At 31.6% G+C, this 15095-nt stretch overlaps 2 protein-coding genes across 2 annotated transcripts in view; both read left to right on the top strand.

The window, feature by feature from the left end:
• The first annotated feature begins 3860 nt into the window (after positions 1 to 3860).
• LOC135961182 (odorant receptor 45a-like) lies at positions 3861 to 5131 on the top strand. The gene is made up of 5 exons (XM_065512677.1): positions 3861 to 4026; positions 4088 to 4274; positions 4335 to 4800; positions 4855 to 5010; positions 5081 to 5131. The coding sequence occupies exons 1-5, from the start codon at positions 3861 to 3863 to the stop codon at positions 5129 to 5131; spliced, it is 1026 nt and encodes a 341-aa protein (XP_065368749.1).
• A 3933-nt stretch (positions 5132 to 9064) lies between these two features.
• LOC135960938 (uncharacterized) overlaps positions 9065 to 15095 on the top strand; it is a 50604-nt gene continuing 44573 nt past the window's right edge. The window contains exon 1 of the mRNA XM_065512359.1: positions 9065 to 9170. The gene's annotated coding sequence lies outside the window, so the exon portion shown is untranslated. The remainder of the gene's footprint in view (positions 9171 to 15095) is intronic.

A 15095-nucleotide genomic window follows, 5' to 3' on the forward strand; every position in this document is an offset into this window, starting at 1 on the left:
CTTTTCCAAAAAGCTTTTCAAATGTTAAACTTATTTAAATATTGAGATTGTACGTTGTTAACTTTGTTTGACTTACATATTTTGATAATAATTACAAGAAACGAAATAAAACATTTATCCATAAAATTATTTATATTTTATTTAGCAATAAGTTTCAAATAGATGGTCTTGATTAAAGCCTTCCTAGACAAAGGCCATGTAAAATTTACATGCTACTGTAGATCCAGCTACACTGCAGCTACTGACGGGTCATGACGTTCGGTCGCAATCCCCAATTCTTACCTTCTGCAGGCGTAGAAAGCTATCAGTATTTCCTGTATATTCCTTATCCAGTGCAATTTACTGTCCAAGGACACAGTTAAGTACTTCGCATAGCCAGCTAGTATAAGCCCCGTTTGCATGATATCAGTGATTCTGTGGCGAAATTTTTCCGATACTAGGATCACTACATCATCGGCGTAAGCAAAAATCTTCATTCCACGTTACTCGAAGATTTTAACTCAATCGTTTACAATCACATGAGGTGTAATAATACATCACGTTGTGGAGTCCCTCTGGTAACTATCATCCATAGACCAATAGCTCTCACATTGGAGTTGATAATTATGCTACTAAACATCCTTACTATCCAATCCACTAATAACTCACGGACTTCAAGACCCTCGAGTGCATCTCTTATCACCCCAATTTCAATATTATTATACTTTCAACAAATTTACCATTAAAGTAGGCACGTAGAGCCTTACTAATAACGATCGTATCAACCATCCTCCTCAAATGTAGATCAATCGGTCGCTGGGGTCAAAAATATTTGGGCATCACAATCCACATTATAGATCACGATCAGAGATATTACTCAGCATGGCGGGAATACACCAATCGGACCTTATGATTTATATTGGCCGAAGGTGTTAATAGTCCATGTTAAATTATCCATAATCACAATGTCCTGTTTTATTATCTCAGTCTGTGTGGAAACCATATTGAGCATATAGTCCTCAATACTGGTTTTTACACAGCAACAACCGAATAAGAAATACCAGAGTCTCTGGGGTAGATTTTGTCTATGAACCAATGTATTAAGTCGGCCTATCGTCTTTGCATAATATTAATCAGAATCTTGCGCTATATTCTGTCCATGAGGGATCGGTCAATTTAATGTATCCAGTTGCCCTAGGGTATTTGGATAATATTCTTTGAAATCTCGACAACTCGTTTACAGAACCAGTAAGAAGCCCATGTAGTCCTCTTCGCTCTTTTCGGATATCCTTTACTTGTTGTAGCATACCTTACACGTGTTCCAGTCCTCCGTGCGCCTAGTAACCTTGGATATTTCGAACAATGTTCGTACTGTAGACCTATGATCTTTTACATCCCTGGTTCACCATTTCGGTTGTTAAGCTATACTTCTATCCCTCTACTTCCTCAGGTGAGTAACCACCCATAGAATTGTTCTTTAATTTCGACCCGACTTTCGACATGAAAACCTAAAGAGTATCTGCCATCCAAACCCATACCAAATCGTCCCCATCATAGGTTAAAGTCCCAGAACTTCGGATGCCGGTATGGCTTTATATGTAATCGACTTTGGGCTAGGTTATTAAGTAGTATACTGTAAGTATAATTATTAGTTAACACATAACCAGACTTTGTGTTAATGGGGGTTAGAAGTTTCATTGGCCGGAAAATGTTAAAAGGAATTGGTAATATTCTTAACAGGAAGGTTTCCAAATATGAATTTGAAATTTCTTGCCTCCCATACGAAAGCTGCATGTTACGAAAGGACATTTAAATGTTAATGTAAAACAAGTATTATTACTAAGGAATCCATCCATCCCGGGATGAAATACAAAAATCCTTTCAATCCCGGAAATTTGTAAAAATAATATTAAGCACCTCAATAATTATATTAAGAACTCATCGAAATGACAAAGTTTGACTTCTTTAAGATCTTAAGTGCAATTAATTTTATTGCATGCTTTCCTTCGGAAAGTATCAGAAAGTTCTGGAAATTAGTATATTCATATACATAAAAGTACTTACAGTTGAATTTCCATGTGAGTTAAATAGCAATGGTAAAAATTCCTCAAGTTCATTGTACAGGTTCTGGTGCGTATTCTCCAATATAAATATAATAAAATCGTGTTAAATATTTTTTACTCGAAAAATATAATTCACATTCATGTGTTTAGAACCCGTTAAAGCCGAAATGGGTATTTAATACCCAGGCCATGAAATCATACCTGTTGCCTAGGTAAGTGGGCCTACTAGAGGACATATAAAGCTACAAGGCACCGAGAGATTTTTCTAGAATTCCATTCCCCCAATTTTCCAGAGCCATTTATGTTCAGTTTTTTTGAATTTGTAAATTGTCAACTTTTGACCCGCTGATTCCCCAAGGCATGACCTATAAGACAACCTTATTTTCCTTTATCTAAGCATGAAAACGGATTTACGATACCTCTTCCCTGATCCTACACGCAGAGAAAAAATATAATTGGACATGGTTACTGTAACCATTTATATAGTGTTACAAGATTTTTAACAATATTATAGTCACAGTAACCATTTACATGATTGTGATAACCATAATATGGTTAACTTACGATTCACATGATTGTCTCAATCATATATATGGTTACAGTAAACAAATATATGTTTGTGGCAACCATATTTATGATGAATAATTTTATCATAATATGTTGTTCTCAGATTATGATAAGCATTAAGCCGAGAGCACCATAATATGATAAGTCCTTCATCATATAAATGGTTGTCACAAACATATATATGTTTACTGTAACCATATATATGGTTGAGACAATCATGTGAATCGCAAGTTAACCATATTATGGTTACCACAATCATGTAAATGGTTACTGTGACTATAATATAGTTAAAAAACTTGTAACAATATTGAAATGGTTACAGTAACCATGCCCAACTATATTTTTTCTCTGCGTGTAGTTAGATTTTTTATATTTTTTGGTATTTTGGTATAAGCCATGAATAACCGAGGTTTCGGCTAAAACCGAAAACAAAACTCTTAGTATAAGGGCAGGTTTACCTTTCACCTCTCTACTCACCTCAGCTGGATGTCAATGACTGACTAACATTCTCATCAGAGGACGGGAAAAAGGGTGTAGCCCATAACACCTAATCTACAAACCTTATAACCATTTACCCAATGTTTAGGATGTGGGCCACGACAGGTTGTAAGGCTAGGAGCAGCCTAGTCAACTGAGTTGAAGCTGCTTCGTTCGTCTCGAAAAGTTACGTTGACATTGAGCAAATATTTTACAAAAAAGAATAATTTAAAATCTTAGTAAAACTTTGAACGCTTTTGTTTTAAAATTCATTATTTAGTTGACAAGTGTAATTATAAAATTATACTATTTTGGTCGTTAATAATTGATACTAGATTAGGTTCATTCACCTTATAACACAAACAAGAACATCAGAGTATTAAGAATTAACGTAAACCAAAACATTCAATTTAAATTGGCCAACTCCTGTCTGCAGACAAGGCGTTCCCAACAAATTACCATTAGAAAATAATTCTATTTACCACATCCATTAATATAAAAGAGCTGAAACAATACAAATACTATTCAATTGCAATTGCATCAGTTATCAAAAAGGAACTAAGTTCTTCAATTCAAATGCAAATTCATGCAATGTTTAAATTAAAATCACCGCCAGATGCTCTACCGCCACAGTATGGAATAAATAATTATTTTACAATACAACAATTTATTTTCAACTGCATGGGAATCGATATTACGTCTGACAAAAGAACTTTTTTCAATCCGATTTTAAACTGGATCCCAATGGCATCACTTGCGACTCTTTGCATTTTAATGTTGATTTATGCCACTGAATGTAGACATGATTTGGATTTGGTGACGGATATACTGGCACCTTTTTGGCAGGCATTATTGGCTTTAATAAAAATGTGGTGTTTTGTTTGGAATAAGAAAAAGGTTGTTAAATTAGTGCGCCATATATGGTTGTGGAATTTGGAAGGTATGTAATGTATGGGTATTTTTTTAAAATAAATTTTTAAATATTTAAATTTTATACTCAGGATGTGGCGATGATTTGAAGATCATTGCAGAGGAAAATCGCATGGATCATTTCTATTCCATATTATTTTATCGCGCAGTATTGACAACTATCGCAATGGCCCTATTATCACCAATTATAGTTGCATACTTTTATTATTTGAAGGGCTATGGATTTATGGAGAATATTGATCTTCCATTAAAGGCAGCGTAAGTAAAAACGTTTGATAAAAAAAATTCCTTATGAATCATTCTCTCAACCCTCTTTAGATATCACATTGTGCTAGAACCTAAGTCATACAACGGTTATCTCTTGGCATATATTTGGAACATTATTGCCATTTTGTATATTCTTAATGGTGCCTTATCAAATGATACGCTATTTTCCTGGTTTGCTCACAATGTGTGCGCACAATTTCGCATTCTAAATTTGCGCTTCAAAACGACAGCTAATAACGGACGAATACAGGATGACGAGAGTAACTTTGTAAGAACCATTATACTTCACATTAAGTATCATCAGCGTGTCATTGAATTGGCCAATAATTTCAATGATGTCTTCATGGTGACGGTATTCTTCAAATATACTCTTAGCTTTTTACAAATAGCTTGTTTAATATTTCAAATTGCCCGGGGCGGTGAAGTGTCAACATTGCTGTTTCATATCTTATTTTTAGTGTCTGTCTCACTGCAGCTGCTGTTGTATTGTCGGGGTGGTCAAAGGATAATTGATGAGGTTAATTTCAATTGCGATATGTTTAAAGAATTTTTAGTTACTTCTACATTTCAGAGTACCTCAATTGCAGTGAACATTTATAACTATTTCCATTGGCATGATATGAGTATCAAATCTAAAAAATTATTGCTTTTACCCATGATGAGAGCCCAAAAGCCTTGCATTTTAACTGGTGTCTTCTTTGTGGCCGATTTACCTTTATTTTTATGGGTTGGTATTCAATTCAAAAAGAATATCTAAATATTATTTATTTAATTGTAAATATTTGCTTTTAATACAGGTTTTAAAAACGTCTGGGTCTTTGTTTACTATGCTCAAATCTATGGAATGATACTTTTAACTTGATAATATATATTATTATGTACTTCTAAAGGATTTGTTAATTTGTAGGATTAAAAACACACTTTGTTGGCATTGACATTAAAATAAAACCATATTAAAGCTACTTTCTCTTAGTCTATACGGACGGTCTATGAATGAATGTAGCATTATTCAGGCCGTAATATCGGCCATTAAAAGGGCGGCTAACTGCATGCAGAGAAAAAATATAGTTGTGCATGTTTACTGTAACCATTTCAATATTGTTACAAGTTTTTTAATAATATTATAGTTACAGTAACTATTTACATGATTGTGGTAATTATAATATGATTAACTTACGATTCACATGATTGTATCAACCATATATATGGTTACAGTAAAGAAGTATATGTTTGTGACAACAATTTATATGATGAAGGACTGATGAAGGACCATATTATGTTGCTCTCGGCTTATGGGTACCATAATCTGAGAACAATATATTATGATAAAATTATGGTTGTCACAAACATATATTTGTTTACTGTAACCATATATACATGCACAACTATATTTTTTCTCTGCGTGTGGCTCAGTTATAATAAGATATCAGGCAGGTATATTCGTATATATACTGACAGTCAGGCCGAAATAAAATGTTTAAAAGTTTTATACACAACATCTAATTTGGTCCAGGAATACCGGGCATCCTTAAACAGGATGGCAAGACATTCAGGACACGGAGATATTATGGGAAGCTGATGACTTGGCGAAAAAAGGCTCCATGCTGCCCGACGGGATTCCTATGTGGGATTCTGTTATCCAAATGCAAGCTACAAAAATAGTAACTTCTACTATGAGCTCGCTCAGATAAGATAGGGTTGTGAACCCACATGTACTATAATCAGGATGATATGGCACCGACTGAATCGGGTCGGACAACATATTTTCTTGGCTTGACACGCTCACAATTTAGCTCACAAAAAAGTCCCACTGAACAAATTTTAGAGTTCTGTAGAATTTAATAAAAACATTTTAAACTTTTTATAAGGTTTTTTGGATTTTTTAAAATTTTGTTCGTCGCATATATGTGTAGAACTGCAGTACCACCCGGGTGGGTATAGGTAAACCATGTACATAAAAAACCTTTGGTAAAGCGAAGGTTAAGGTTTCTGGGACATCGTTCCCTAAATAGTCTTTCTGAGACATGAAACTATATTAAAATGCCTTTATCAGAAATAGTAATAGGCTAGTCAGGCCTCGGGAATCTCCACAGAGTGACCTCTCTCCTCTCTTTTTCGGAACTTCTTCCTCTTCACTTGTCAATCTCTTCATCACATCAGACTGTCCAATTATCTTTTCATTTCTATCTTCTTACTTTCAGGTAACACAAAGGGACCTATTGCCTGAACCCACGTGTGCTGTTCTTCTTTCCTATCTTCACTTTGCGGCTGCCTGGAAGCCTAACCTAACCTACTTTTCGCCTTTCTGTTTAACCGGAAGAAACAATATGCTATTTAAATCCTACACCACCATGCTGATGTTTGTAACGCCCAAAAATATTAGTCTAACACCCACCTTAAAGTACAGATCGACACAGAATCTCTTTCTGAGTCGATTTAACTATGTCCGTCCATCTGATTGGCTGTCCATGTAAACTTGTGAGCATGAATTAATTCATAATGAATTAATTTACGAAAAAAGGAGATAAGTATGTCTTATCTCCTTTTATTTAATTAAATTTTTAAAATTGAATTAAAAATTAATTCTTTCGAAACTTTGTAAGTAACACATTAAATGCTGAATATTGCTTTATTTTTCTAAAAGCAACTCTAAGTTCATAAGCATTTGATGTGTTTGATTAAATTAATTTGTTCATATTTTTTTTGTAACCAAATAATTTATCCTTCCTTAATAAACAAATTGCAATTGAACAGTAAAAAATTGTATCATTTTAAATATTTACATAGTTGTTTCTTTAAAATTTATGATCTAATCAAGTAAATAATGCCATATATTTCAATAATTTAGCATTTCAACATCAACATCTGCAACAAATAGTTGATGGTAAAAATCAAATAAATTAATTGTGAAAATCGCTGGAAGTAAAAACAATATGGGTAGTCATGTCTGAAGCTTGCGAACACTGAAGATAATTTTGCACTGAAGCTACACAATTGACAGCCTATAAGTAATCCTAATGGTAATTTGTGTCTATAGAACAAATATTAACGTAATTTTTCATATTTTTTAATGCTCTATTCTACTATGCTATGCCAATTTGCATATTTGCAAAAAAAATTCAATAGTTATTTCCCTAATGTACAAGTCATATAATACTGTGTTTTCTTCTAAATCCCAAAAAAAACGTAGACTTTTAATTGCAAATAATAGCGATCAGTAATTTAAAAACTCTTTATTTATTTAAATTTACACAACAATTTATGTAGTCACTATCTTTTAATAAACTCACTTTAAAAACACACTTTACAATTTACAAGAATATACTGGTAATACAGTTTATGTTAATTCTAACAGCGCCTACGATATACTAACTACTCTGCAACTCACTGTTACTATTTATATAAACAGTGCCATCATCTAGTCGTTCCATGAATTATCTGACGGACAAATCTAAAATGTTCCACAATGATCACCTAGAGCCTTTAGCAGCTTTAATGTTAATGTTAATAGATTTAACAGTTTTAATCAATGTTAAAAACATCGTGTTATCAACATTATTGTTAAGTAGAAGTTTCTATTGATGGAAATGTTTATAAACATGATGAATGTTGCAAGCAGCCGTTACAGACTGTTAAATTCATATTGATAATACAATTTCGTAACAATATGTTTTTATTATAATAATATTGATCCGTTCTCCCACTCTTATCAATGTCATGTTAAAGTGTCAGGTCCCTTACATATAAAATGTAACAACTAGAACCGGTCTCTATCTTCAAGGAATATGAAAGAAACAGATTCGTAGTAGCAACCAAATTTATTGCCAATCGAATGATTCTACCTTAGTGACCAAATGTTACAGTTGTGGCTACAACATTTTATAAGGGATAACAAAAGTTTGGTTACTTCAACCGAAATTCTTCTTTATCAACCGATTTTCTGTTGATAGAACCTAAAAATTCTATGTGTGCAACCGAATCATTCGATTACTAAGAATCTGTTTTCTCTGTGTATTTTTGCAATTTTTTTTAGAATAAATTGTCTACCGTGAATACCTTTGTTATTTATACAACCTGCAAATTTAAATGTTCATCCAAAGGAAAATCACTCTAGACATATTGCAATTTGCAATGGGCACGCGACACTGAAATTATTTTGCTTTTTAAGACGTCTTTACATCTCATTTGTGCAGACAAAACTATGTACAACCATAACCTATTGCAACACAACATGTTCGCTTCGAACATAACTAAGTTGCTTATGAGAGAAACAACAAAAAAGTTTGCAGCTAAAGCCAGCAGTTGAGACTATTTTCAAAATCAGTTTCTAAACAAACTTTATTATTAACGGTTGTGTGACAGCGGTTACGCGCCAACGCGTTTCTTTCTTTTTTGTTTGTTTTGAATAAATGAGCGTTAAAATTGATTTACGTTTAAATCAATTGAATGGAAATTGCTATAAAATAATAATAATTAAAGAAAGGAAAACATACTTGAAACGAGCTGTATGTAATATGAAAATATAAAAAGCCAACAAAATAATTGTGTCGTCGTTTGCCAAAAACGGGAAAAAACATTAAACGGAAATCGATATTAACCACCAAATACGTTAATCAAAGAACAACATTAATTATATATACAATACAATACATATTTCGTATATAAAATTTTATTTTTAACAAAAGTTATGAAAACGTGCTGCGGATACAGAAATTAAATGTGCAATTAAAGTTCAAAGGAAAAAGAAGAGAAATAAAAAGAAATTTTCTGTAAATGTTTTTTTTTTTTTTTTTTTAAAAGTGTGTCTAAAGAAATTAAAAAAGTTGAAATTTAAAAGATTTGCATTTCAAGCAGCAGATATTTGGAATAAATTTAACTAAAAACCAGGTGATTAATAATTATAATTTTATACATATGTTAAAATAATAACTACAAAATATTGTCAATAACACTTGACATAGATTTAAACAAAAGAGTTGAAGAAAGTAATTTAAATTCCATAAGCGTAGGTTTGTTCTTTATTGTAAATACTTTAGGTTTGTTGTTTATTGAGAAAATTAAAAGATCTTATCAGTTACAATGGATTTGTCATATTCCAATGTATTTTTTGAGTGTACTTGAAATTTATGTTACTGTAGTACTGTGGCTTTTTGAGGCCTGATGACAAATGACGCCTTTTATTCAGCCAACGCTGCTTGCCAGCCACCAGTAACGATTCATCTTCATTTTTTTTTTGATTTTCTTAATGGAAATTTAAATGAAATGGGTTTGTCAAAGTCTGTTAGTAAATAAGTAAAATTAATGAAACTTTAATTAAATTTATGTGGGTTTCTTCACAATTGTTTGGGACTTGTATAGATTTCAATATCAATTTTGCTGTTCGAATAAGTTATTTGAAAAATTGTCTTTATTTGGTTATAGTTCTTAGAAAGTGTTTGTTACTTGTACATTTGATTTCCAATCTTGCAAGTGTTTGAAGTGGGGTCGTTCTTTCAATTTGTTTTAATTTTATGAAAATAAAAGTCTTTAACAATTGTATGTGGGTTATTCTAGTAGATAACAAATGATTTAATGTTATTTTATGTTAATTTATTTGTAATAATGAATATTGTTCAAACAAGCCAACAACCAACCATCCAGCCAACAACAACCACAAATAAGAGTGAATCTCTGAGTAAATCAAAAGACTCAAGACAAAAACTTGCTGTATTGTTGTTGTCGTGTGTTGTTTTTGTTTAAGAAAGACTTAAGTAACCAACTTATTGTGGGAAATTTATGAATTTTGTGTGTAAAATATGATTTTTCTGTTTTGATTTTTATGGAAATTAAACTCACATAAAATCATTGTTTTAATACACATTTTTACTGTTATATATTGTAGTTTTACCCAGCATATTTGTTGATTTATTTAGTTTTATTTTGTTTTAACTAAAACCTACCATGAATAAAGTCTTTGAGCAAAGATTTTATGCAACATTTGAATTTTTCACACATAATAATGTGTTATAAATGAAAATTTCCGTTTTAACTAAACAGATTCAAAATTATAACTTAATTTAAGTGTTAATTAAGTCTCCATTGTGTCCTAAAATGACAAATGTGTTTCAATCACAAACTTAGTTTGAGTATACTTCAAGCTATATCTAATAATGTGCACCAAAAAGACTTCAAATAATTACATTTCAGTTCTTTAAATTTATTTAGGAAATAGTTTCAAGATTTTAAATTATTGAAAATTGTTAAATACTTTCCATTTTCTTAGTTAAAAATAATGTCTGCCCATGAATTATATAAATTTATGTAAAGGATGTTTGTTTAAGCATGATAGAGCTTGAAATTATAAGAATTTCTGGATACAATGGAGTCTGTAGGGTCTATTGTGGATTGGTCTCACTGCATATTCGGAATTTGGTTTATCAAAAATCCCGTTAAGCCAAAAATGAGTCTCATTGCTGAACACAATGTTGCGATAAAACAGTCATCTATAAGTTTCCTATCCATTACTGATTTTCAAATTAAATTTTGATAATTTGGTAGCATTGTTCAAGTGTCAATCCACACGGTGGTCTTAACATCGGATAGAAACAATGCGTCTATCAAAAGTTCCCAGTAAAAGTCAAAGTGTGCGTACTATAACACACACTTTTGACCTCGACCGAGAACCAAGCCCAACGACCAGTACATCACGAATGCTACTACCCCAATACGTTTCCTGAGCACAACGCCAGTTGCTATCTGCTACTTTCAATGGCTCTGTTGTATCGGCAATATCACCTTGTAAAATCCATTTGGTGGCCCGAAATTTGTCACTAGCCCAAATATCAGTCTTTTAACCCACGATTAAATTCTTATCAGAAATGAGGTCAGTGCACCTTGAAGCCCCGGATTCGCTCCATATTTCCCCTCGAGGCACAACATCAAGGTGTGGAGGTCACCAAGATGCATATCAGTGCCCCAAGGGAGAGTTAGTTTGACAGTTAACCCTTTTTTAAGGTCTATCGGGCCTAAAAAAACACCCATTATATTCGCCACAAATGTAACAAAACAGGATCTTTAATACATCATCTAATCTTAATGAAATAATATAATAAGAGAAATTGAATTTATAAAAAATGCTGGAAATTAAACCAAATTTTTATTTTTGAGGCGTTCGCTGTCAATTACCTAATAGAAATATTGATTGATTAAGTAGTTTTTTTCTTATAAATTAAAAAAAAAATCGAAGATATGATCACGCTAGTCTACAAATATATATCCTTAATTGAAATATAATCATGCAGGTGTTAAACATTCTGGTTACGAACATTTGTATAATTTTTTTTAACATGAATAACATATGGAAAATATTGTAAAACTTCGAGTTATTTGCCAAATAGTTAAGTATATTTTCAATATTTTTATGTACATATGTATATAAATTAGTTTATTGATATGTTTTTATTGTAAACCGTGAACAAATTTTTAACCCTTTTACCAAAGATCAACTGAAATATATCCTGGAATTTAGATCAACAAAATATATAGATCTGCCGCATAAAATCAAACGTCCTGTCAGAAAGGTATTCTTTTCTAGAAAGACATTTTATATAATCCTGTAATATTGGAATTATTTATCAACTCAGGATACTTTTTGGCATAACTACAGAACAGGATGAAAACGTTGATACGATTGTACTTTTTTCTACTATTTCATATTCAAACTTAATCAAGTAAGAGAGCTGTATTCGGCTGTGCCGCATCTTATATACCCTTTACCAAATTAAACTTTAAAATAAAAAAATTGTTTAATTTGTTGGTGAAAAAATGGCAAACAAAAAAAATTTAAAAAATTGTTTAATTTGTTGGTGAAAAAATGCCAAACATATTTTTTAAAAATTTCTTTATTCATTTTTTTTTAAATGTTTAAACAATTTTTTTTAATTTATTAGTTAACAAATTTTATGACAAAAAATATTTTTTCTTGAAATTAGAGTCAAAAAATATTTTTCCCGGTTTTGATCCATTGTAGGTCAGAATTGCTATGACCTCATTTACGTTGTTGCAAAGGTATTTGAAATATCTATCATTAGATATCCATATTGTTTATATTTATGATTTAGTTATCCAGATATAGATCAAAAATAAGTAAAAGATCGAGATGGTCCTGGTTTTTCATATATCTCAGCCATTTGTGGGCCGATTTTATCGATTTTAAATAGCAACCGAAACGGATCTATAGCGGATATATAGATGAATGAATCGTATATGTAAGTTTTTTGGGGGCTACGGAAAGTTGATTTTAACATACAGACGGGTCAGACTCGGAATGATTTTCTAAAGTATTTTCTATATAGTATCTGCTGTATGAAATCCTGAGTATAACAGTATTGTATACAGAAATTCTTGTATTTAACATTATTTTCTATAAAAAATCTTCAGTATAATTGTATTGTCTATAAAAAATCTTGTGTAAACTGTATTTTTATAGACGATTTGAATACATGACTACTGTTTTCTGTGTGTGAACTTATTACTCCCTCGCAATATGCTTACCGTTTCGGTCATAATATGTTCTCTCTTTTACTTGATATGACAGATGATATACGGCAGCATTTCGACAATAACTCAGTATCTACACTTGTGTCTCTTGATTTGTCTAAGACTTTTAACCCCTTGTGGACCAAGGCTTTAAATCGTTGGAAAAGTTTTATTTTTTTTTATTAAATATTGAAAATAAGTACTTCAGGAAGATATTTACAAAATTTTAACTTTGTGGAGGACCTGCAAGGTACCGTAAGAGACCTGCAAGGATCCGAAAGGGACCTGGTACCATTGGGTCAGCATCAGCCAAAAGATAAAAAAACTCATAGATTTTTATTGACATTTTATTAATATATTGATTAGTTTTGTAAAGTCTATTTTATAGTATTTTACGAAACAGTATCTTCTGCCATTACAACATAAATAAACACCACAATGAGAACATGAAATAATTTACCGTTATTCTGGATAAGCGACTTTGCCAATAGGCAAAAAAAAATATATTATTCCAAAGATGATAGTGTACTTCAAAGTACTTTTGGGCAAAAAGAGTAAAAATATGTTTTGTTTTCATTTTGTAAGCTTATTTTTGTTATGGTACTTATAAGTACCGTAGGCGACAAAGGGTTAACTCAATAAATTATTCTATTGGGTGTATGACTTAAAAATGTGGGATTTTTTCAAATTGTTGGTTTTTATTTTGCAACATTTGTAGAATATAAATTTATTCAAAGTATAGGTCATTGATAGCTATGAAATTTTCCCATCTTTCTGACAATATATGGATTCCGAGCCAAAAGAACTGCTTATCTTTTGAGGTCAACAACAAATCAAGCCACTCGATCGAAACAAATAGTAGTCGGACGGGGCAAGGTCTGGACAAAAAGGCGGATGAGGCAAAACTTCCAAACCACTTCATTCTTAATACTTTTTAACAGGTATTGCAACATATTGCCTAGCGTTGTCATGATGGAATATTACGGTTTCAAGTCCGGGCATTTTTCGATCAATGGTCGCTTCAAACGAATCAGTTGAGTTCCTTTGGTGTCTATTCGGCTGGTTGGCCGGGCTTCACATAAGATCTTTTACGTTATCGTTAATCGTAATGAATCCACGTTTCATCGCTAGTAATGACTTGGTGCAAAAATTATTTTCGTTTATAGCGTTCAAGCCCCATTTCAGACATGCAAATTCGTCGTTCAAGGTCTCTCGGCTTCAATTCATATGGTAACCAATTTCTCTGCTTTTGTATGAATCCTGCTACTCTCAAATGTTTTGAAATAGCTGATTAATGATTTTCCAAATTTTCACAATGATTTTGTAAGCTCTTGTTGCGTTTTACAACAATCTTCTTGGTCTTCAAACTTTTTGGCTGGCCTGGGTGATCTTTGTCGTCAGTGTCAAAATCACCACTTCTGAACCACACGTTGAAACCGATGGAACACATTAACTACCAGCTTTGGACAGCAATTGGTGTGCTTCAGCGGCACTTTTTTTTAAACTAAAGAATTAAAGCAAATCTTCCCGCATATGACGCTTTGTTGTGACAAAATTTGACATTTTCGAAGCAAAAAAAAAAACTTTGTTGTTTACACTATAATGTTCAATAACTAAGTGAGAATAAATTACAGATATGAACCCTTCAAAATGACATATACATAAGTTATTAAACATAAAAACCGCGTTCAAAAGATCTATTGTAATTTCCGCATTTTTAAGATGCACCCAATATATTTTAATTTAATTTGAATTCGATTACAATAAAATTGTATCATTTTATTATTATTCATATTGGTATATTTATATTTCCATTATTATGATTTATTTCAACCATATATAAATACACATAGCTCGGAAACTCTCCTATCAAAGACCTAACTCAGTTGTCAAAAACCTAAGTGCTATTAGTTAAAAAAAACTATGTGAAAACAAAAACAATACTCCTTGTGATTGCTTTGAGTATTTTTTTTTGTTTGAGTTTTTTTTTCAAGTTTCCAATCTGTGTGCATTTATTTATGATTTCAACAATGAAGGAATTCTACTCAAAAAATACCTTTAAATGAAGTTGAAATATTATATTTAATTGGAACATTTTTTTAAATTCTGAATTAAGAATTTTGTATGAATTCAGTTAAAATCGAAGATATATCCAAACATATTTGCTTTTATATTCACAATTAAAATCTTTATTGTAAGTTAAATTTTCACTGTGATCAACAAAAAAATTACTTTAACCGATAACCAGGTTCAAATTTAGATTTTTGTACTCTCAATTTTAAACTTGATTAGTGC

Source organism: Calliphora vicina, chromosome 5, assembly GCF_958450345.1.
Source record: "Calliphora vicina chromosome 5, idCalVici1.1, whole genome shotgun sequence".
Classification (NCBI taxonomy): Eukaryota; Metazoa; Arthropoda; class Insecta; order Diptera; family Calliphoridae; genus Calliphora; species Calliphora vicina.